Source organism: Oryx dammah, unplaced genomic scaffold, assembly GCF_014754425.2.
Source record: "Oryx dammah isolate SB20612 unplaced genomic scaffold, SCBI_Odam_1.1 HiC_scaffold_8, whole genome shotgun sequence".
Lineage (NCBI taxonomy): Eukaryota > Metazoa > Chordata > Mammalia > Artiodactyla > Bovidae > Oryx > Oryx dammah.
Genome location: NW_024070192.1, coordinates 12,344,473 through 12,367,210, shown reverse-complemented (window position 1 = coordinate 12,367,210; position 22,738 = coordinate 12,344,473). Strand labels below are relative to the sequence as shown.

The window sequence follows — 22,738 nt, the reverse complement described above, 5'->3', positions numbered from 1 at the left end:
AGGATTTATCTACTGCCTCCACCATTTTGTAGTAGAAAGTGGAGTACATCCATCAGCTGGTCGTCCTCAGAAGATTCTCATAGCACTGGTTTCTCCAGTGTGTTGTAACATCGGGTTAGGTGGGAGATACCAGATGATTAACATTTGTGGTTTTTTTTCTTTGCCAAGGTACGGACATTGCTGCAGGAGAAGAAGTTGCCATCAAGCTTGAATGTGTCAAAACCAAACACCCTCAGCTCCACATTGAAAGCAAAATCTACAAAATGATGCAGGGAGGAGGTAATGATTTTTACCTATTAAGAAAACCAAGGTGGTGTTTGATAAGGGAGATGGCAGATGTCATGAATCACAGTCTGATTGATTTGGAAAGGGGGCAGGAACGTTCATACCCTTGACCCCATCCTGTGGCTTCCTTCAGATACTATCTGAGAGGCCTGCAAAGGGCCTTACTCGACCAACATCATTTAATGCTCTTTGCATGAATCTTACCTTTCTTGGGCTTTGTTAGGTACTGGTGTCTTTGAACACGAGCTTATGTCAGCACTGACATGAAGCTTCCTGCTGATCCTCCTGTGCTGCCTCTGTCATGTTGGCAGCTTTGGGACGGGCCACAGACTCTTCCTCCTGAGTGAGACCCCTTCCAGCTCACTTACTGTCTCACTTCTGTGAAACCTCTCCTTGGGCCTGAGGGTATCTGATGTCAGAGAGCACCCATCCTGATTTCAGAGTCTCCCTTTTAGAATTCTCTAGACTTTGAGGTGGTTTGGCTAATAGAGCAGGAAGGGGTCTTACTGGGGGTCTCAGTCCTGAAGACACTGCAGCATTTTGAAGGGTGTGCCTGTGCTGCTCCCCAAGGAGCTTGGAAAGCCTTGGCACAACTCTGAGTGTCTTGAATTTCTCTGGGGACAGGGCTTTGTGTGTGAAGAATAGCTGTGTTATTCCCTCTTGGAAACCCTTCAAGACAGAAGCCCCCATGATACTTTCAGAGTTGGGGATGGGGGTAGGCTCCTGGGACTTTGCCAAAGCAAAGCTTGTCTTCAGAGTCTGTGTTGGCACTTTTGTCGAGTGGAAAGGGAAGACTGGTGAGGTGACTTCTTGGCATCTTTGCTTCACAAAGCAGTTTAATCTGTGCTACTACTACCAGAAACCACCATATCTCTGTTGACATAGCACAAGATGTCTCTCTAGCAGCAGATACATCTTAAACAACATTCAGAGTCCTGTGAGATGATTGCAGAGGGGGTGTCCAGTGCCTCTTGTCCCTGGTATTAAGAGACCAGAAAAAGCTGTAGGTTCTCGGATGGCACATAGACAGGAGACTCCCTGGCCCCTCCAGTGCCCAGGAGAAGTTGACAGAGGACCCTGCCGGTGTGTCTACCCTCTGGAGGCCCTCAATGAGCTTCTCAAGCACCAGGTGTGGTCTTCACAGCTTTTAAGGTGGTGCTGAATAGGAACAGGTGACTTGAGATATGGCCTTCATGGTGGAAGGAGCTTGGTGACGGGGATTGGATGAAACCTGACTGAAAAGCCTGTGCATTTGAGGAGCAGCATCTCTGGGAACTCAGAAGCCAGGTGCCCAGGGACAGAGGGAAGGAGAAGAACTGATGCCAGGGAAGAGCTAATATGGAGTAGATTAAGACTCAACAAAGGGGGTTCCCTGGAGGCCCAGTGGTTAGGACTCTGCTTTCTCCACTGAGGGCGCAGGTTCAATCTCTGGTCAGAGAACTAAGATCCTGCCTCAACAGAAAAGAGTTTATTTGGGTTAGAACAGGATCTCTCCTCTGAAGCGTTACTGTTTATAGTGGAAGCTGTCTCCTGCATGGAGGACAGAGAGCAGCATCCTAGGTACCAGTAGGCCCTCACCCCCTCCCCCAAGTTGGGGTGATCAGAAATGTCTGCAGATGCTGCTAAATGCCCCTGCGTGTACTTTCCGCTTAGACCCCCTATTTTAGAATGCAAAAGATCACTTACGTTAGTCTTCCCATGCCCTTCCCGTAGGATCATGGAAACCCACCAGAATTCTGGAAAAGATATTCTCCTGTCTGACCCTAGCCACACGTAGATCGGGTTTTACTCTTGCTTCAGATATACACTTGGTGAATTCTATCAAGATGTAAGTGTTTGTTTTAGAAAACTGATTGTGTCCGGGAGCAGAGAGCTCCATGTTGGTACTGTTTTGTGAGCTTGTCCTAGCTGGGATGAAGCTGGGATGGCAAAGGAGATAGAGGCCTCTGCCTGGAAACCTCATAGCTCTGCTGTTGGCCAGCCTTCTGTATCCATCTTCGGTGGTGCATCTCTGATCATGGTTTTTTCTCTTTTTATGCTGAGCTCTGGGCTTCTTTGCAGACAGTTGATAAATTGACAGCATCATAGGAGAAAACTTGTAGCCCAGGGCTTGCTTTGCCCTCTCTAGCTCGTCATACAGTGTTGCCTGGGTTGCTGCCTGGTAACAGTGGCCTTGCAGTAGTCCACTAGAGAGAGCTGCTGTGCTGGCTCACTCAGGCCACCTAGGGGAGGGGTTGACATTTAAAAACAACAACAACATGTTTTGGGGTATTATGAGATAGGTGAAAAGTTTCAGTTGTATGGTAGCATTTGGTAACCAGATTTACAGTGGTGATCATCTTTTATTAGTGTATACAAAGATGAAATTGTACACTTGAAACTAATATGTTTTACACCAATTTTACTTCAATAAAAGCAAAAGCAAAAAAAAAGACACACTAGTGTCAGGTATTGTTAAAAGTGTTTTTACAGCTGGCACATTCTCCACCACAGTCCTGTGCAGTAGGTATCATCACTCTCATATAATGATTGAAGAAACTGAGGCTGTTTCTAAAGAACACAGATTTGAACATGAGCACTGTAGCTCCCAGACCACTCCTGCAGAGCAGCCCTCCATGAGGGTCAGCAATCAGGAACGAGCCCCAGATCTAGTTGGTGCAATAGATTAAAAAACTTGAAATAGCAGAAATAATTTTAAGTTAATGATGTTGGTGAAGGACTTGGGTGGACACCCAGTTTTTATCAAAACAAAGTGGCCTGCCAGGCAGAACCTAGAGGCTGACTGCACTTTCCAGTCCTAATAACCCCACAAAGTATCTTTAGACCACATTCTCCTTGGGAAACCTTCGAGTGGAGATCTTTTGTTTAGTTCACAGCTACTTCTGGTCGAGGCTTGTGGCGGGTTGGGAGGAGAGGGTGGGCCCTTTGTATGAGAATTCGGGCCAGGAGTGAAGGGTGGGAGCGCTGCGCTGATGGTGGGTGAATGCCACCAGTGACATGGTAGTAGAAACAGGTGGCCTCTCACCCAAATTCGCTCTCATTTTACATGCCTGGTCAGTTCCCACAGTATATTTAAGATAGTTATATATTAGGAAAGGTTTTACAGTACCTAAGAACATGGAGAGCTCGTGGCTATTGGAATACTAAAATGAACCCCCAGAACTCCCATGTGCTTGAGAGAGAGAGCAGGAAGGCCTTCGGCACCTTTGTGCCCACCCCAGGACTTCTCTACAGCTGCCCAAAGGCTGTCTGCCCTTGCTTAGTTTGTTTCTATTTTTTTTTCTCCATTATCCTGCAAGAAGTTAGTTTTTTTTAAATATAATAACATTGCCCAGAAACATTTGGCCATTGTATTTACAGTTGTTTCAAGGTTGAATTGCCAGACACTTCATGAACAGTTGTATTTGCATTAATACTGAGTCCCTATGTTTACATTGAAACTTTCCACAAATCCAGTGGAAAGCATTTACCTGGTGGTATCCCTCCTTTTTCATCCCCAGGCATATGTTTTGGTTATCTTTGAACTGAATGAGGGAAAAAGTATTAAGTGTCCAGACCTGCACATAACAGTCCAAGTGACCCATTTCCCATGTTAAGGGTGAGTGAGCAGGGGCAGCTGAGTGTCCCTGGCATGGCTGGTCAGCAGGTAGCACTCTGGTGGCTGTGTCTCTCACCTGCAGCCTCACATGTCCTGCCCCAGCCCCAGGAGTGGCACTCTGGCATCCCGGGTGCGTTTCAGCTTTCTGGTCTTACTGCATCACACCTCTGAGGTCATGGAGCAGCTGTCTGTGCACAGGGAGCGGGGTTATTCTTGTGAGTGGCTTTAGAGTTGATTGCTGCCTGGACCTCAGTGTTTAGTTGGCAAGACAGTCTGCTAAGGGTGAAGCAGGCTACATAGCATCTTCCTCTCTGGCCAGGGAACGGAGAAGAGGAGCAGCCCGCTTCTACTGTGTCTTATCCTAGGGTGATAAGGTGTGTTGGTGTCGCCAGTAAGAGACGGTGCTGCCAGTGAAACAGACCCTCAGAGCAGATGAGTGGCAGGTCCATGCCCCCACGCCTCCCTGGTTCACATGCTTCTGAACATGAGTAATACAGTCTTACTGTGTGTATTCTACAATTTTCCTCTTTGACCTGTTGTGTTCCTGAGGTTCTTCAACATTGACACAGTTGTGGTTTGATGGATTTCGTTGCAGTTTATAGGCTCTTGTGTCTCCATAAACAGACCTCCCTGTGTTGAGGAGGAGCCCTGGCTGGCTTCTAGGGTTTTGCTCTTAAGCATGGAGCCACAGTGACTCCCTCGCCCATACCCGCTGGTGCAGAGCCTGTTGGTGGAAAGGCATTCTGTGAAGCAGGCAGGTGCTCGGCCTGTAGGGTGGCACCCCAGCCACAGGGATGTGTTCCCAGGTGGTTACCCACGTTTGCCTTCACCTGGACAGTCTCAGGGGGCTCCTGTTAGATCCACATCATCTTCAACCTTGCCATTAATCATTCTTCTCCAGTGTGACTTGGCATGTCTCAACTAGCAGAGAAGGGGGAAGTTTCAAAGACTAAGGATGGAGAAGAAAGAAAGAAAATTTACTTGTGCATGATCAGACTTCCTACGTAGGGAACGAGCAAGACAAGTTAGAGTGGTGAGCCAGACACTTCAGATCAAAGTATAAAATTAGTTCTCTTATTACACCAACAACAGTCAGATAGGAAATATAATTCTTCTTCCCCTCAATGCAAGCGAGTCTTTATTCTTTACATTTGACAGGGAAAAGAGGAAAAGAGCCAGCCCATGTGACAGGACATGGCGAGTGAGAAGGGAAGTCGGGGCACAGCAGAGTCAGCCACTGAGTCTTTGCTTTCTGGGGGTGAAGTCCCTGCAGCCCCAAGGCTGAAGTCTCCTGTAGTTGGAGAGCAAGGGGAAGGGGAACCAGGAGAGGACAAACTACTCCTTCCTCATAAATTCAAGATTTCAAACAAAGCTTTGGTGTCTAACAGAGAACATGGAGTTATATTTGTTTCCTCTTAAACAGTCATACTGAAAAGCAGAGACATTACTTTGCCAACAAAGGTCCATCTAGTCAAGGCTATGGTTTTTTCAGTGGTCATGTATGGATGTGAGAGTTGAACTGTGAAGAAGGCTGAGCGCCGAAGAATTGATGCTTTTGAAGTGTGGTGTTGGAGAAGACTCTTGAGAGTCCCTTGGATTGCAAGGAGATCCAACCAGTCCATTCGGAAGGAGATCAGCCCTGGGATTTCTTTGGAAAGAATGATGCTAAAGCTGAAACTCCAGTACTTTGGCCACCTCATGCGAAGAGTTGACTCATTGGAAAAGACTCTGATGCTGGGAGGGATTGGGGGCAGGAGGAGAAGGGGACGACGGAGGATGAGATGGCTGGATGGCATCACTGACTCAATGGACGTGAATCTGAGTGAACTCTGGGAGTTGGTGATGGACAGGGAGGCCTGGCGTGCTGCGATTCAAGGGGTCGCAAAGAGTTGGACACGACTGAGTGACTGAACTGAACTGAACTGAGACAGTCATGTGGCCACTCGGATAGACGTTTCTTACACTTACACAAAAGCTCTTGCGTGACCTGGAGATACATACATCTTCCCCTGAGTGGTCTCCCAACCTCACTTTCTACAAAGAAGCCCCCCCACCCACCTTGCTTCTCCCTTGCCTAGGATTTGAAATTAAAGTAGGTTTGATCCATGCAAATTCAGCAGTGTGTTTGTCATGAATCATGTTAAGTAACAGCCTTGACTTGGAGTTAGGAACAAGGGATGGAATGTTTCTGGCTGCTTCAATACTTCTAGACAAACGTTGTGAGTTGTAGAGATACCCCCACAGACTAAAGGTACAGGTGTGTTGGTGAGGATGGAGAAGGAAGTAAGAGTCAAGTATTTAGTACAGAAGATTTGGTCTGAACTGGGGGAAGGGAACATGAAAGAAGGTCTTAAGACCCGTTTTGAGATGGGTGGTGGGGCACCCCTAGATTTGTGTCTCAGATCCTTTGCCTGGTACACAGCCTTTTATCTGGCTTTTCTTTGAATACAGTAGGAAGCTCGCAAACAACAAAACCCCAGAAGAACATGGGAAAAGGCCACTGCCTTATATCTACACCAACTGAGCTACCTCGTGCTATTTCCAGATCAGTGGCTCATGAACTCCTGTGAAGCCCCGACAGAGAGTGAGTGGAGGGGCAGACACTGGGACGACAGAGCCCAGCCTCAGACGCGCACCCCTCCACGTGCTCTAGTGCAGCCACCCCGTTCCAGCACGGAGGGTCCCGGCTCGGGAACTGAGCCCTTTGTCCTTCAGCTGCCACAACACTGACCACTGCTGCTGGGGGCAGGTTGCTGACGCCGGACACTAGGAAGAAGCCCTTGCCTGTGGTCTTGAGAAGCCAGGGCAGGAAAGCTCAGCGTTATTAAAGCCTAAGGATTTTGCTTCATCTTCACCTGGAAGCTCGAGCTGGGTATAAAGGTACCCTTTGAACCCACTTTTTACAGACACACAGGAACCCTGGTGAAGGCTCAGGGAGGTGAAGCAAGTCTTTGCCTGGGATCGGAGGTCCGAAACGGGAATCCCTCATCACACATATAGACAGCCCTTACCCAACCATGGCTTCCTCTTGGTGCTGTCACCTGGTCCTGCCTCTCCTGACCTGTCTACACCACATTTCCTGCTCAAACTGAGTTCCATCCTTCCAGTAGGAGATCATCAAGTCATGGGCAACAGTTAAAACCTTGTCTCCAGTGGAGCATTGATGGTAGAGAATGCACTGCTCGAGACTGAAATACACAATGGAGCATTTCTATGAAGGAAAAAGTTAAAATGAAGATGGTTCATTTGCACACAGCTAGTGCAGCTTGGCATCCTGAGAAGGTGGGCCCTGGGGAGCAATAAACAAGTGGTGCTGGTTTCGGTGGAGGGAGAGGGCTAGCAGGTCTGTAGCTGTTGCCAGCCGTCTCTGCCTGTCCTCAGTCCCGTGTCCTATCCCAAGAACAGGTCAGGAGGAGGCTGGCGGAGGAGGCCTGCCTCAGCCCTGGGGGGGGGGTCCCAGAGAGCAGTGTCGTGTCCTGTGGTCTTGTGCTCAGCCTTGTCTGACGCAGGAAGTGTGATTACTACATAGCCTTCCACAGGAAAATACTTCCGTGTCCTGGCCACTTGCAAAAGCTGGAAATTTGGGAGTGGAGACCAAGAGGTATGCAGGTTCGGAGGTATTTCCCCTCCCCACCCCGCCTGCAAGCACTTGCCCAGAGCCTTCTTCCTTTGTCTCACCCCTCCCCTTGCCAAGAAGGAAGTGGGGGGATGCCATGGACCCTGCCTGAGATCCATGGCAGTGCCCCTACCCACTCTTTCCCTGCTTTTGCCACTGTGCTCCTCAAACCTTAGATTGCAAAAAGATAGCCCCTACTGTGGCTGCTTTCAGCCCCCTGGTGCCTCTCACTCCACCTACAGAACGCCTACCAGGACTGGTGACTGGAGAGACTCCATGCCCTTGGGGGACTTCTCAAAGGGCAGCTCCACTGCTCTGCCCTCCTTCAAGTTCCATAAGCCCTCTGTGTACAGCTCACTCTAGGGCTTAGAGACATCCACTTGGAGGTCAGGTATGACCCCAGGGGTCATGGGTGGGAAGCTGAACCTGGCGCATAGTGACCCACTTTCAGGTGCCAGTTACTGCACAGCAGCTCCACTGGCACCTTGGCACAGCCACCTGCAAACATCTTGTTGGACAAAGAACCTAGATCCCTGGTCAGGTGGCTGTTGGCCCCAGAGAAGTCCAGAGGCCAAAGTGTTGTTCTTATAATACTGTTTACAGTAGTGAAAGACAAACCATAAGGTACAGAGGAATAAATCCTAAGCCAGGTGTGACCTGTATGTAGAAAATGCATTGGAGGATACTGATGAGGACTCAAGCAAGCGGAGACATTCTGTTCACTGAGAGGACGACTCAGCAAGATGTTGTGTCCCAGAGCTGCTCAGAGAGAGGGCTCAGGGGATTCTACTCACAGACCAGCAGGGCCCTCCTCCCACGGGACAGGCTGACAGATTTGAAGAGCAGTGAAGGGCCAGGTTGCCCAAGACGTAAATGCCACACACTCAGCCGGCACGCAGATGGCAGCTTCTAGTATCACTCCCCACCAAGAGGAGCCCAGACTCCAGGATGAGGTGGGAAGAGGGACGGTGAGTTTGAAGCATGTGGCTAAAGGGAAAGACGTGCTTAGCCTCTAACAGGTACTCTGGCAGGAGTCCCGAGGACACAGGAACACGCTTGAAGTGGCTTCAATTAAAGCCTCATCATGAATAACGGATTATAATATGTGGAAGAGATTCTCAACACTTCTATTCAACATAGTTCTTTTGGACAAAAAAAAAAAAAGGTATCCAAATTGGTAAGGAAGAGGTAAAACTGTCTTTATGTGCAGATAGGCGTATAGAAAACCCTGTGTACTGACTTCACACACAAACTACCAGAACTGATAATGGGTTCATCAAGGCAGCAGGGCACAAGCGCAACATACAGGAGTCTGTGTCGTTTCTTTACACTAACAGTGGAATCACACAAAGGGGAGGTGAAAAGACAGTCCTTTAAGAATTATACCAAGTAGTATAAAATACTTAGGAATAAGCCTAAGTGAGGAGGGTGAAAGACATATGCTGAGAACGACAGAACGTTGATAAAGGAAATTGAGGATGAGTTAAAGAAATGGAAAGATACACCGTGCTTTTGGATTGGATAAATGAATAGCATTTAAATGGCCATACTACTTAAAGCAATCTACAGAGTGGATATGACCCCTATCAAATTACCCAAGACATGCTTCACAGAACCAGAACAAATAGTCCTAGAATTTATGTGGGACGTGGAAGAGGGGAGAATTCATGCATCCACAATGCTCTGCACACACACACACACACACAATCCTAAAATTTATGACGCATGGAAGAGGGGCGAGTTCATGAGTCCACAGTGCTCTCCACACACACAATTCATGAGTCTACAGTGTTCTATACAGAGGCGCATGCACAAAGTTAAGCTCCACAGAGGGGCAGAAGGAACAATCAAATGGAAACTCGCTACTTTGTGGACACTGTTTTGTTACTTGATTGGTTTAAAGGGTAATTAGATGGATACAAACATACCAGGTTGGTACAAAAGTAAATTACTGCCAACCCTGAATTTTAAATCGTTTTAACTAGGCTCAAAGACATCTTTATTGATCAAAACAGGAACCATTGCTATGAACACATTGTTGCAAACAAGAAATAAGTTTGTTTATTCAAATCTGTAGCATAAAAATCTGTGCTTCAGGATTAGACCAACTTTTGGGAAGCGTTTTCTGCCTCTTGCTGGTTGTGGAGCATTTTGCTTGCAAAAGAAGGTTGTTGAGATGCTTGAAGAAGTGGTAGTTGGTAGACAAGAGATCAGGTGAATATGGTGGATGAGGCAAAACTTTGTAGCCCAATTTGTTCAACTTTTGAAGAATTGGTTACACGAGATACAGTTGGGTGTGTTGTGGAGAACTGGACCCGTTCTGTTGCCCAACACAGCCGTGCCGTTTTCGGTGCAACTCATCGATTTGCTGAGCATACTTCTCAGATGTAATGGTTTCACTGGAATTCAGGAAGTTGTAGTGGATTAGACGGGCAGCAGACCACCAAACAGTGACCATGACCTTGTGTTTGGTACAGTTTTGGCTTTGGGAAGAGCTCTGGAACTTCTGTTTCTTCTCAGTCCAGCCACTGAGCTAGTTGTTGCTGGTTGTGGTATAAAATCCACTTTGCATTGCATGTCATAATCTGATTGAAAATGATTCATTGTTATGTAGAATAAGAGAAGATGACACTTGAGAACAACAGTTTTTAAAAATTTTCGGTCAGCTCTTGAGGCACCTACTTAGCAAGCCTTTTCACCTTTCCTATTTGCTTCAAATGCCAAACAACCATAGAATGGTTGACATTGAGTTCTTTGGCAGTTTCTCATGTACTTTTAAGAGGATCAGCTTTGATGATGTTCTGAGTTTGTCACTGTCAACTTCTGGTGGCCAGCCACTACGCTTATCTTCAAGGCTCTCATCTCCTTTGCAGAACTTCACATACATTCATTAGCAGTTCCTGGGTCAAATGTTGTCTCTGCTGCTTTCCGACCTATTTTGTACTCAAATAAGATTGCTTGAATTTGCTTTTTGTCTAGCATCATTTCCATGGTCTAAAATAAATGTAAAATAAACAGCAAGTAATACATTAGCAAAAAAACATAAAGTGAGAAATGGACATTAAAATGATGTGTAGCATAACCACATTGAAGAATATATTCCAATATTAAACAGCAATGTTCAACAATGCAAAACCACAGTTACTTTTACACCAGCCTGATACAAGTTCAAGTATTGACACTGCCCTCAAAGCTTCATCCACAGATTACTTTTTTTTCCCTCACAGATTCAGTTCAGTCGCTCAGTCGTGTCCAACCCTTTGCGACCCCATGAATCGCAACACGCCAGGCCTCCCTGTCCATCACCAACTCCTGGAGTTCACTCAAACTCATGTCCATCGAGTCGGTGGTGCCATCCAACCATCTCATCCTCTGTCATCCCCTTCTCCTCCTGCCCCCAACCCCCACCCCAGCATCAGGGTCTTTTCCAGTGAGTCAGCTCTGCATGAGGTGGCCAAAGTATTGGAGTTTCAGCTTCAGGATCAGTTGCAGATTATGTATTAATAATAAACAGGGGAATTCCCTGGTGGTCCACTGGTTAAGACTCCGTGCTTTCACTGCCTAGGACCCAGGTCCAGAACCTGGTGAGGGAACTAAGATCCCACATGCCCTGTAGCACAGCCAAAATAACTTACAGTAACAAAGAAAAAGTACTTTTTGTTGGAGAAATCTGGCAGATTTCCATCTGTCAGGTGATCAGAACCAGCAATCAGGCAAATCCAAAATTGAGGACCATTCAGAATTGACCTGAACTCTTCAAAAATTTCTCTTTGATGGAAGATTAAAAAACTGTTGTAGACTTAACCATGACGACTGTGTGGCAGTGCATGGTTCTAGATTGTGCCCTAGGCAGGGGGACTGCTGTGAAGGACAGTACTGGGACAGGCAGGTGGGCCGGTGTGGTGTGGACTGTGTCTGTCTGCGCTGCGTCACGCGTGTCGCCTGCAGTGCCGTGCCGCCACACTCAGCTGCAGGAAGACCCTTGTGGGCACAGGATTCTGACTTCAGTGGAGGAGGTGTAATGGCCAATGAGGGAGGCCTTGTGAACACACGTGGCTGAGGTTGCTGAAAGTCCTGTCTCCCCTCACCCCAAAATCCATTTCAGATGGCTCAGGTGACTTTAGCGTGAAGAGAAATGAAAACATTCTGGGTTTTGTTTTTTTTTTTTAAATCAGCGTTATTGAGAGGAATCAAACTGCATGTGTTTTGAGTGTGGTGGTTTGAGAATTTTACCGCGTGTGTCCTCTCGAGAAACCATTGCCATAGTCAAGGTGACAAACATACCCGTTGCTCTTCAAAGCTTGTTGGGTCCTTTTGTGCTTCCTCTACCCCTGCCTTTTGTCATCTGCTTCTGTCGCTATAGGTTGGTTTGCATTTTCTAGAGCTTCCTGTGCAAGGAGTAGTACTGTGTGTACTTCCTTTTGAGAATTTGTGTGTCAATGGTTACTCCTTTTTATTGCTGAGAGTTATTCCCTTGGATGCCTAGTTTCTTTATCCCTGCACCTGTTCATGGGCACTTGGATTTGTTCCAGGTGTCAGGCATTCCAAACAAAGCTGCTGTGAACTTTCGTGTAAATATGGACATTCATATCCTTTTCCTCCTGGTTAAGTGACTAGGAATGGAATGGCTGAACCAAAAGTAGTGAATGTTTTTTCTCTTTGAAGAAACTGCCAGACCGCTTGTACTTATGTTCCCACCAGCAGCATACAAGGGCTTTGTTGGTTCATATCTTTCAAATAACTTGTTTGTTTCACCTAAGTTACTGAATGTATTGGCATAAAGCTGTTTATATTGCCCCATGTTTGTGCGTGTTCAATTGCTCAGTCATTTCTGACTCTTTGTGACCCCACTGACTGTAGCCCCCCAGGCTCCTCTGTCCCTGGGGTTTTCAAAACCCTAGCAAGAATTCTAGAGTGGGTTGCCATTTCCTACTCCAGGAGATCTTCCCAACCCAAGGATTGAACCCACGTCTCCTGCATTGGCAGGTGGAATCTTTACCATTGAGCCACCTGGGAAGCCTGAATCTAGTGATGTTGCCTCTCATTCCTGTTTGTTTTGTTGTATTTGTTTTTCATTTTGTTGTGTTTTTGGTTATGCCATGCAGCTTATGAGATCTTAGGTCCCAGACCAGGGATAGAACCTGGCCCCTCAACAGTGAAAGCATGGAGTGCCAACCAGTGAACCTCCAGGGAATTCCCTCCTTGTTGTTGGTAATTTGTGTCTTCTCTGGTTTCTCCTGCAGTCTCATTAGAGACTTATCAACAGTCTGCTCAAAAGACCAGCTTTGGTCTCAGTCATTTTCTCTTGTTTCCCAGTTTTCTGTTTCATTCATTTCTGCTGTGATCTTTTATTTCACTTCTGATTGCTTAGGGTTTAACTGTTTCCTAAGATGGAAGCTGACATCATTGATGTGTTTTCTATAATATAGGCATTTAGTGGCTATAAAGTTTTCCCCCTACCATAGCAACATCTCAAATCCTGATGAGTTTTCTTTTTCCTGTAGTTCAAAATGCTAATTCCCCTTTTGATCCATAAATTATTTTGAACTGTTATTTAGCTTCCAGATATTTGAGGATTTTTTTCCATAGAACTGTTATTTATTTCTAAATGAATTCCACTGTTTTCTGAGAAAATTGTTGTATAACTTGAATCCTTTTAGCTTTATTGAAGCTTGTTTTCTGACAAGAATGTGATGTGTCTTGATAAATGCCCTGTAATACCTGGGGGGAAAAAAGCTTGTTCTGCTGCTGTGAGGGGTGATTGACATCTCTAGTCAGGTTGTGGATTTGTCTCTCTCCTTGCAGTATTGCTTCATGTATTTTGAAGCTCTGTTGTTAGCTGTGTGAACACTTAGAATATATGTTTTCTTGATCAGCTGATGCCTTTATCACTGAGATGACTGGTAGTATCCCTGGACAGACTCTTCTGCACAAGTCTGCCAGGGCTGATGCTGACACAGCCCTTCTCGTCTGATGCTGGTGTGATGCACTGTCCTACTTGTGACCTAGTTGTACCTGAAGAGTGTTTGGTGTGGATCCTTTCTTTTCCGTCTAATCTGAGAAAGTCTGCCTTAACCTGTGGGGTTTGCATTCAGTGTGATTAATGACAGGATTGGCTTTGCTGTTATTTTTGTGTCATCTGGTCTTTGCTTCAGTTTCCTTCCTTTTTAACCTTATTTTGAATTAAGTTTTTTATGGGTTTTTTTTTTTTAAACATTTCTGAATGATTTTTCTTGTGATGACCTCCTCTGTTGAATTTTTTCACTGTCTCTGTGGTGTTACTCTAGTGGTTCAGTTAGGGTCTGTCATCTCCGGCAGGATGCTGCCCTTGTGCACTACTGCCTTGCCTGCCTGTGTGATAGTGTCATGTGTTTTATTTACATGTTGTAAACGCTGCAATGCGTTGTTATTTTTGTTTAAGCAGTCATGCCTTAATTTTTTATTTTTTACTGCTCTGGTTCTGCGTTGCTTTGCATGGGCTTTCTCTAGTCAAGGTGAGCGGGAGCTGCTCTTCATTGCCATGCGTGGGCTTCTCACTGTGGTGCTTCTCTTGTCGTGGAGCACAGGCTCTAGGCATACAGGCGTCAGTAGCGGTTACAGAATTTTGGGCTCAGTGGTTATGGCGTGTGGGTTCTAGGGCACTTGAGCTTCAGGAGTCAGGGCATACAGGCTCAATAGTTGCGACTCCGGGCCCTGGAGCATGGGCTCAGAGGTTGTGGCGCGCGGGCTTAGTTGCTGCATGGCAGGTGGAACCTTCCTGGAGCAGAGATAGAACCTGTGTCCCCTGCATCGGCAGGCAGGTTCTTAACCACTGTGCAACCAAGGAAGTCCCATGAACAGTCATACTTTTTACATTTAAAAAAGTTTTTATGTACTTTTGTTATTTCCAGTGCTTTTCATTCCTTCTGTAGCCCCACACTTCCATGTGGCATCGTTTGCCTCCTGCCTGAAGGACATCCTGTTAACATGTCACAGTGCTGGTGATTGATTCATCACCCTTTGTATATCTGAAAATATCTTCCTTTTGTCTCTGCTGAGGTTTTTTCCAGCAGATTGTCAGTTCTCTTCTCAGTTCTTGGAAGGTGTTCCTCCACTCTGCTTTTCCTCTGGCTGCCTTCAAGGTGTTCCGTTTATCACTAGTGAGCAGTTTGACTGTCGCGTATGTCAGTGTTGTGTTCCTTATGGGTCTTGTGCTCGGGGCCTGTTGAGCTTCTGTGTTCAGGGTAGGCCACAAGCTTTTGTCACATTATGCCTTATAACCTATGGACTTTGTTAAGTTTGTTCTCATGTCATGTGTAAAATGTATTTTTAAAATATTTATTTGTAAAAATGAAAAGTTGCCCTGTTGATATCAAAATCAAAAGTATTTAGCATCTTACAGTGCCAGAAAGGAATGCAGTGCTCAAAACGGCCTGCAGTGGTGGGGTATTAAAGGGCCCCAGGAGCTGCTCACTGAGAAGCAGGCAAGGCTGGGATGCTCGGAGCGACAGAATTAAGTGATCCAGTGTTGGAGTACAGACCAAAATGTAACACAGACACTCGTGGGCTCATACTGATGGGAAAAAATAGCAAGTAAGTAGATGAGAAGAGACACACCTGTGTGGAAGCATTCCAAGTCGTGTATATAAATGCTCTCCCCTCTGGGAACGGAGCCCAAAAGCCCTCTTAAGTGTGGGCCACGTGTAATGACATCTCCGCAGGGAGAACGGCATGGGCAGGGGAGGAAAGAGGAACTCCCCAGTGGAGACACATGACAGACACACCTCAGCCAGGGGACCAAGGGTACAGCCATGGTGAGGAGTCATGTCAACAGCACAGCCCTGGCGGGACGTGATGAGAAGGGCACTTCCCCTCTGTGGTCTTCCTCCCCAAACCCACAAGCCCAGACTAACAACGAGAAAAACAGACAGGCCAGTAGAGGGACAGTCTGTGCATCACTGCCCAGCCCTCCTCCAAACCGTCGGGGTCGTTCAAACCAGGAAAGTCTGAGAGACCCTCCTGGCCAAGAGCAGCTGAAGGAGACATGACGACTACTCATCATGTGAGGTTGGGACAGGTACTAGAGGAGGGCATGAGGTTAAACCTGAGGAAGCCTGAGTAGTATATACTTCAGTTAATGACAGTGTATCGGCATTGGGTCATTAGCTGTGACAGCTTTACCATACTGGTGCAGGATGTCAGTCGTAGGGAGACTGGGACCCGGTTGTGGGAGCCACTGGGGCTCTTCCTCCTGAGCCCCTCACTCCACCCCCACTGTGAAATTGGCCTTCCAGCCTCTCCCCACGTCACTTCTCACTGCTCCTGCCCAGCCGCTCCCCCATCAGCATCACAGGCACGGGCATCCTCAGTGCAGATGCTCGGGAGGCGGACTGACGCAGACTCTCTTGCAGTGGGCATCCCCACCATCCGGTGGTGCGGGGCTGAGGGGGACTACAACGTCATGGTGATGGAGCTGCTGGGACCCAGCCTGGAGGACCTCTTCAACTTTTGCTCTAGGAAGTTCAGTCTCAAAACCGTCCTGCTCCTTGCTGACCAAATGGTAAGACTTCATTTTTCTCCACTGACGGGCAGGCCATGTGCTCAGCACAGGGTTGGTTTGATTGATCAGTCTGGTGAGGCCTTCAGGGTTGTTCGCGTCCTTTTTGTGCCATGCGTGCATACAGTGAAAACAGAGGCTTGTTAATGGTGCAAGAGATAGTGACCTGTGGAGGGCAGGCCATGTTTCCAAGTGGGCCAGGGTGCCCCTTGGTTCCTTCTGCCAGGCTGCAGCCTGGGGTTCAACCTGTCATCCCTGCTTCTCCACCTGCAGATTAGTCGTATTGAATACATACACTCGAAGAACTTCATTCACCGAGACGTGAAGCCGGACAACTTCCTCATGGGGCTGGGTAAGAAGGGCAACCTGGTCTATATCATTGACTTCGGGCTGGCTAAGAAGTACCGGGACGCCCGCACCCACCAGCACATCCCCTACCGCGAGAACAAGAACCTCACTGGGACGGCGCGGTACGCCTCCATCAACACACACCTTGGCATCGGTGAGCCCTCCTGCCCTGGCTGGCCTGCAGCCTCTTGGGGCCCCTGAGGGTTGGTTGTGGCACATTGGGTATGGAGGCTAGCATCAAACCTTCATAGCAAAGGCTGGCATCTGGGCCTGCAGACCTTCTGAGGCGTGGGGGACCGCATGTGCTGGGGCTTCCTAACGGGTGGCAGTGCATCTCCTAACGGCACAGCAGGGTTGCTTCTGCAGAAGCAAAGACTCCACGTGTCCTTCTCTGAGGCTCTGAGTTTACCCCCAGGCAGCACTTGTGGGGTGTTGCTGTGCATGCCCAGGCACACCGCCCTGACCTGCTGTCCTCTCTATCCAGAACAATCTCGAAGGGATGACCTGGAGTCTCTGGGCTACGTGCTCATGTACTTCAACCTGGGCTCACTGCCGTGGCAGGGCCTGAAGGCTGCTACCAAGAGGCAGAAGTATGAGAGGATCAGTGAGAAGAAGATGTCCACTCCCATCGAGGTGTTGTGCAAAGGCTACCCTTGTGAGTGTCTGGTGGACAGTGAGCCAGTTGTAGTTCTGTGGGAGGGCAGGGGCCTGTGAGGTCTGGAGAAGGATCAGGGAAGCCCCCCAGAGGCTGGCTGTCCAAAGCCCCCTCAGCGTCCTGCATAGTTAGGGAGCTAAAGACTGGCAGCGCACCTCCCCTTCGAGTGGCCACAGCCTCTGTCCCTAGTGCTCCTCTGCCTTCCTGAGCCGTAACTCAGGGAGTTTTCCTTTTGTTTTTGTGAGACTTCTCCTGGGATAAATGTCTCAGATGAAACTGTTATGCTCTGTGGTGCTCAGTTTTCTCATCCTCTTTCCTCAAAGCATGCCTGATGTTTCAGGCTCCAGTGTTCACAGCCTGTGTGTGGCCGTGGGTGGTCAGAGGTTCTGTGGACAGACACCGTTCTGGCTCTCAGTCAGGAATACTGCTGGTTACCTCTGAATCTTCTGGTGTTTACAGCTGAATTCGCCACATACCTAAATTTCTGCCGTTCCTTGCGTTTTGACGATAAGCCTGACTACTCATACCTGAGACAGCTCTTCAGGAACTTGTTCCATCGCCAGGGTTTCTCCTATGACTACGTGTTCGACTGGAACATGCTCAAATTTGTAAGTGTGCCCCCAGCTCACTGACCACTCAGCGTGGAAGGGGCTTGCCTGTCAGCAGAAGGCTGTCAGCTGCTGCCATCCCTTTCTGGGAGCTATACAGAGTGGGGCTTCAGGAGGCGTGGCTGCCACATGGGGAGCACAAGGGGTTCTGAGAAGCAAAATGCCAGAGGGCAAGCCAAGGAGGCACCTCAGGGCCACGATGGAGTCCACAGTGCAGGTCTGCCCAGACCAGGGCCCTCATTTGAACTCTGTGGTCCTCAGGATGTTGTGACTGTGCTGGTTTGTGAATTCCTTGTCAAGGGGATGTGACTCCCACCAGGTGGCGTGAAGACTTTCCCCTCCTCCCCTCACCTGGCTGTGCTGAGGCCCAGCCTCCCAAGGGTTGGGTGGCCTGGGAGGTGCTGTGTGTTAGGTCTCCGTTTGGCCTTGTGAGGAGCTAGACTTAATATTTGATTTCCTTTGTCACCCAGTTTGTTCATTAAGTATGAGCCTGTGTTTGCGTGCATGCGCACTGTCGGGACTCGGGGTGGGATAGAGTGGGAGCTTGGGCTTCAGTTTGTTTCCTCTAAAACAGGCCACCTGTCTCTGAGTCTGTTGTAGGAGTTTGTTTAATCTTTGACACTACAGCCAGAATCCCAGTTTTTTGTTTTAATTTGCACTTCCTCTTTCATTAAAAATGTGTTCTGTGAGCTTAAAACAAAAATTGGCATGTTTCTAGGGTGACAAAATCTGATGGAGGAACAGAACCTCCTCCTCAGAGTGCAAAACAGGAAGCCTTATCCTGTGGCCTCACGGGTGCATGGGTGCTCACACGGACCAGGTCAGGGCAGGGAACCACAGCCTCCTCGAGCTGGTGCCAGCCCACAGAGCCAGCGTGCCCTGGACCTGGCCCGTGCCATCCTGCCAGACCTTTTTATTAGGATGGCCTTCGAAGGACAACCTTTGGGGGCAGTGCTGCAGGTTCCTTGGAGTCTGCACATCAGGGTGCACTTTCTGCCAGAGCCACTGTAACAAATTTTTTGTTCTTACATAGTCACCCCTCAGAGGGATTCAGCAAACCTCTTCTATAAAGGGCCAGACAATAAATGGTTTTATCTCTGCCATCTGTATGGCATTGTGACCGCTCAACTCTGTGTTGTGTGTAACTGGACAGCCGCCAAAGCAGTGCGTCAGTGAGCAGGCATGACTGTGCCAAGAAAACTATTTGCACAAATGAGTGTGGCTGCATTTGGCCCATGGGCTGCAGTTTGCAGATTCTTGCCTTACGGTGCTGGTGATTAGGACATACCCTTTACTAGGACAGGTACCCTGGCGTCACCACTTAAAATCCAGTGTCCCTGTGCTTCTCCCTGAAAGTGTTGACTAGCTGTTCTGGGAGCAGCTAGTTTAGCTGAGGTGGTGCCCACTGCCTCGCCACCTGGGACGAACCTGGCTGCTATTCTCGTCTGATGCACACTAGCAGGACATCGGCTCGAGCCAGGCATCTGGGCTGTGGTTGGACTCTTCAGCTGACCAAATGCTGTCCTTTCTTTCTGCCTGTCGCATGGGCGCCTTCCCCCAGCTGTTGCCACATTGGGCCACCTCTGACCTAGGCTGGTTCCCATCCCCACATGAATAATCGCAGAGAAGAGGGCTGCCAGATGCTGTTGGTGGTTGGGTTCTGAGGAGTGATAAGGCGACTGGGTGGAGGTTTCCTCTGCTGGGAAAGGAGACAAGCCCGGTTCCGCTCGCCCTCGGTCGTGGGACGGGTCAAGCGCGCCCCTGGAGGGAGGAACGCCTGACTTGTCAGAGGCTGCAGACTTCAGGGGGGACTGTTACACAGGCCCCCGTGTTTTTTCGAGTGGTGGCAAAGGGCCTCAGGTGGTTTTTCACCAAACCCAGCTCAGTTCTGGTGTCGCCCTCTTTCCTCCATAGGGAGCCAGCCGGGCAGCTGACGATGCTGAGCGGGAACGCCGGGACCGAGAGGAGCGATTGAGACACTCCCGAAATCCAGCCACCCGCGGCCTCCCTTCCACGGCCTCGGGCCGGCTGAGGGGGACACAGGAGGTGGCTCCTCCCACCCCCCTCACCCCTACCTCACACACTGGTGAGTGGGCCCCGCGCTGCAGGCAGTAAGGGTTCTGTTTTGTGTGTTGCTTGCTCTGGACACGCCAGTGTGTGACCTCATGGGGTCTGGGCAGTGTGCCTCGTGGGTGAAGCGTGTGCGTCCTCGTTCTGTTCATTTCTTGCTTCCGAAATTAGACACGCCAGGGAACCACGTGGGATAGTGCCTTCCATAATATCTATTTCTCAGAAGTTGGCCTGTTGAAGGATTATGTTCCCTGTGAGCTCTGTTGCTTTGCCTCTTGTTCTCATGACACAACATTTAGCCTCTTCCTTGCCTGTCAAGACAGGCATTGTAGGCAGTGGCCCGACTCCTGGTGCTTTACTTCCAGGGATCAACCCGTGGTGCCGGCCTAATCTTAGGGTGCAGTAAGCTGTCCTGTGCCTGAAACTGAGGCAGCTGAGGGTCCTTGTTAGACATGGTTTTCAAGGAGAGACCCTGTGCTGGAGTGTGGGGCTGCATTCCAAGGCCTCACACTTGCCCCTGTCTCCCTCTCCTCCAGCGAACACCTCTCCTAGGCCCGTGTCTGGCATGGAAAGAGAGCGGAAAGTGAGTATGCGGCTGCACCGCGGTGCCCCGGTCAACATCTCCTCATCTGACCTCACGGGCCGGCAAGATACCTCCCGCATGTCCACCTCACAGGTACGCGCCCCGTGGGCCAGCACCTGAGCTCTCCCAGGTCGGGTGCTGTGGGCCTCTGACTTCTCCACGTTTGGTCTGGTCTTATGGGCTCCAAGCAGAGTGAGGTCATAGTTTCAGAGGCATTCCTTCTTTCCTTCCTTCCCTTTCTTCCCATATTCGGGTGTTTTAACTGATGGGGTAACGTTGTACCCCTCAATGCAGCTTGGCCCCTTGGTTGAGAGCCTCCTTGATGAGCTGTGTGAGGTAAGGGCTCTACACCCCTCCCCTCAGGCTGTGCTGGGACGTGCCACAGGGCCCTCTCTCTCCTGCTGCCCTCCACGTGGCTCCCAGCTCCCGGGCAGCCTTGGAGCCTTGGCCATCTTCCCTATGCAGGCTGGTGCTTCCAGCCTGCTCACACCATTTGTTGTGGGCACATTCAGCCTTGGAGACTCTGTCCTCGATCTTGTTGACCAGCTGTTCCCCCAGCAGAGTGCCAGGGCAGGGGGTGGCAGGGGTGGCGTGTTGCCGGCCGTCACTGCAGTGCCGTGGGCAGAGGCCTTCTAGAGCCCAGCGTTTGGCAGTGTGCTTCGGGGCGAGGGCCCCTGTCTTCTGGTGCCCCTTCTGATGTCTGTCTTCTGTCTGGCGCGGCAAGTGTGCTCAGAGGTGCAGGGCCTGGTCCCAGGGCCCCCCTCCCCCCATGTCCTCTTCCCACTGTGGCTTTCCTCGCTGTCCTTCCGTGCTTGCTACCGTGCTTCCCTCAGCAGAGCAGCTCTTTGCCCACATGCGGACGTTTTTCCTCAAGTCGCTTCAGGGTCTCCTGCAGTCAGGGCAGTAGGGGCGGACAGGGGTCAGGAACAACCCAAGTGAACCATTTCTCTCCTGCTTCAGCCAGTGTCCTGTGGGGACTGGGACTACTCCCTAGTGTCTATTTGGTGGGCAGGTGGCAGGTTGAGGAATGTCCGAAGCCCAGGTCCCGGCCATGTGCTGGGGCAGCAGCCCTGTGCTTCACCATGATGCCTCACGTTTACACTTTGCATCCTGCCCTCCTCGGTGCTTTCTGGGCAGTGGGCGTAGAACGTTGGTGAATTTGGTGGGTCGAGCATTTTGTGAGAACTCCCAGAACCTCAGTCCTATGGCATCCAGCCGATCTTGTGGCAGAGGAACAAGGTGTGCCCAGGCACACTTTAATCAAGTGAAATGATGTTTCTGCCAAATTTACTAGTAATTTACTAGCAAGTCTACTAGAAACGGGTTTTTCTTAATATGGTAACTTTCTCTAAGAGACTGAAGATGCAGGTAGTTCAAATTATGCGGCTCAGTGGGTCAGTAATGAGATTGGGCCTCTTAGGACTCCCAGCCCCACAATCATCCTCTGTCACCACAGAGCACAGAAGGGGCTTAACAGGTTTCTTCCCACAAGCCCTGGAATGCATGAGCTAGCAGTTGGAAGCAGGTCCCTGGAGGTGTTCACCATGCCTGGCCAAGCAGGCCTGGTAGAGGGCTCCAGAACACCTCAGCCAGCAAGGATGAGGAAGGGGCAGGCTAACTTCTTAAATTTTAACACAAGAAAACGTGTTTTGCTTTGCGGATCATTGAGGGAAGTGGAAGAGGCTGAGAGTCCTGAGAGTGCCAGGCAGTTATGGGTTTTAATCCAGCCTCTTCGCCACCTTGTGTCCATCTTCATTCAGCCCATGACCCCTGAACGTTGACAACACACAGCTTCAAGACCTTTCCTGTAAAGTCTTTCCATCACAATTGTATGTCTTTGCCCTCTGGTTCTCTCTGCTTTCCATACGAAGAAGCGGGCCTGAACAGTGGGGTGGGGGGAGCCGGTCTCTGAAGAGATGAAATTTGTGTGTGTCCCTTCCAAAAGAAGCACCCTAGTTACCCTGGGAGTTTCCTTATGCTCTTCGTGTTGAGGGCAGCTGGACAGCGCTCTCCTTCAGGTTTTCCTGATCATCCCCCAGGTGCTCTTCCTTAAGAGACTCTGGAAGACTGCTGTCCACCAAGGGTGTGATCAGAGTTGCTCCAGCTTTGATGACTGTGGCCTCCATTCACACACCCCACCCTCAACCCCCACCAGAAGACGCAAGCAGGAATAGGGCCAGTGACACAGGGATCCAGGGGCCAGCACCATGGGTGCACCGGGCCCGGCCTCCTCTCAGCAGCTTCCTTTCCTCAAGGAGAGGCCGCATCCTGCGCCAGTGTACCTAGGCCAAGGAGGTGGCCACCCGGCGGCTTGGGGGACGGCCCTGCTGACCCCTCCACCTGGGGGTGGGAGGACGTGACACACTCCTTGCCCTAGCCACCACTCCTCACCCCCTTGTCCTTCTCCAGGGACTATAGTCCCCAGACCCCAGACCCCAG

The 22,738-nt window shown here is 49.5% G+C and overlaps 1 protein-coding gene across 3 annotated transcripts in view; it reads left to right on the top strand.

The window, feature by feature from the left end:
* The window catches only part of CSNK1D (casein kinase 1 delta), a 33,337-nt gene that overhangs the window by 6,658 nt on the left and 3,941 nt on the right, over positions 1-22,738 (top strand). For 2 of the 3 annotated variants that reach the window (XM_040244896.1, XM_040244897.1), the window contains exons 2-8: positions 169-279; positions 15,890-16,038; positions 16,309-16,537; positions 16,868-17,038; positions 17,498-17,646; positions 19,561-19,732; positions 20,253-20,392. In XM_040244896.1, coding sequence (XP_040100830.1) covers positions 169-279; positions 15,890-16,038; positions 16,309-16,537; positions 16,868-17,038; positions 17,498-17,646; positions 19,561-19,732; positions 20,253-20,392 — 1,121 coding nt within the window. Of the gene's footprint in view, positions 1-168; positions 280-14,331; positions 15,072-15,889; positions 16,039-16,308; positions 16,538-16,867; positions 17,039-17,497; positions 17,647-19,560; positions 19,733-20,252; positions 20,393-22,738 lie in introns of those variants that run through there. The other variant, XM_040244898.1, reaches the window with a different exon arrangement.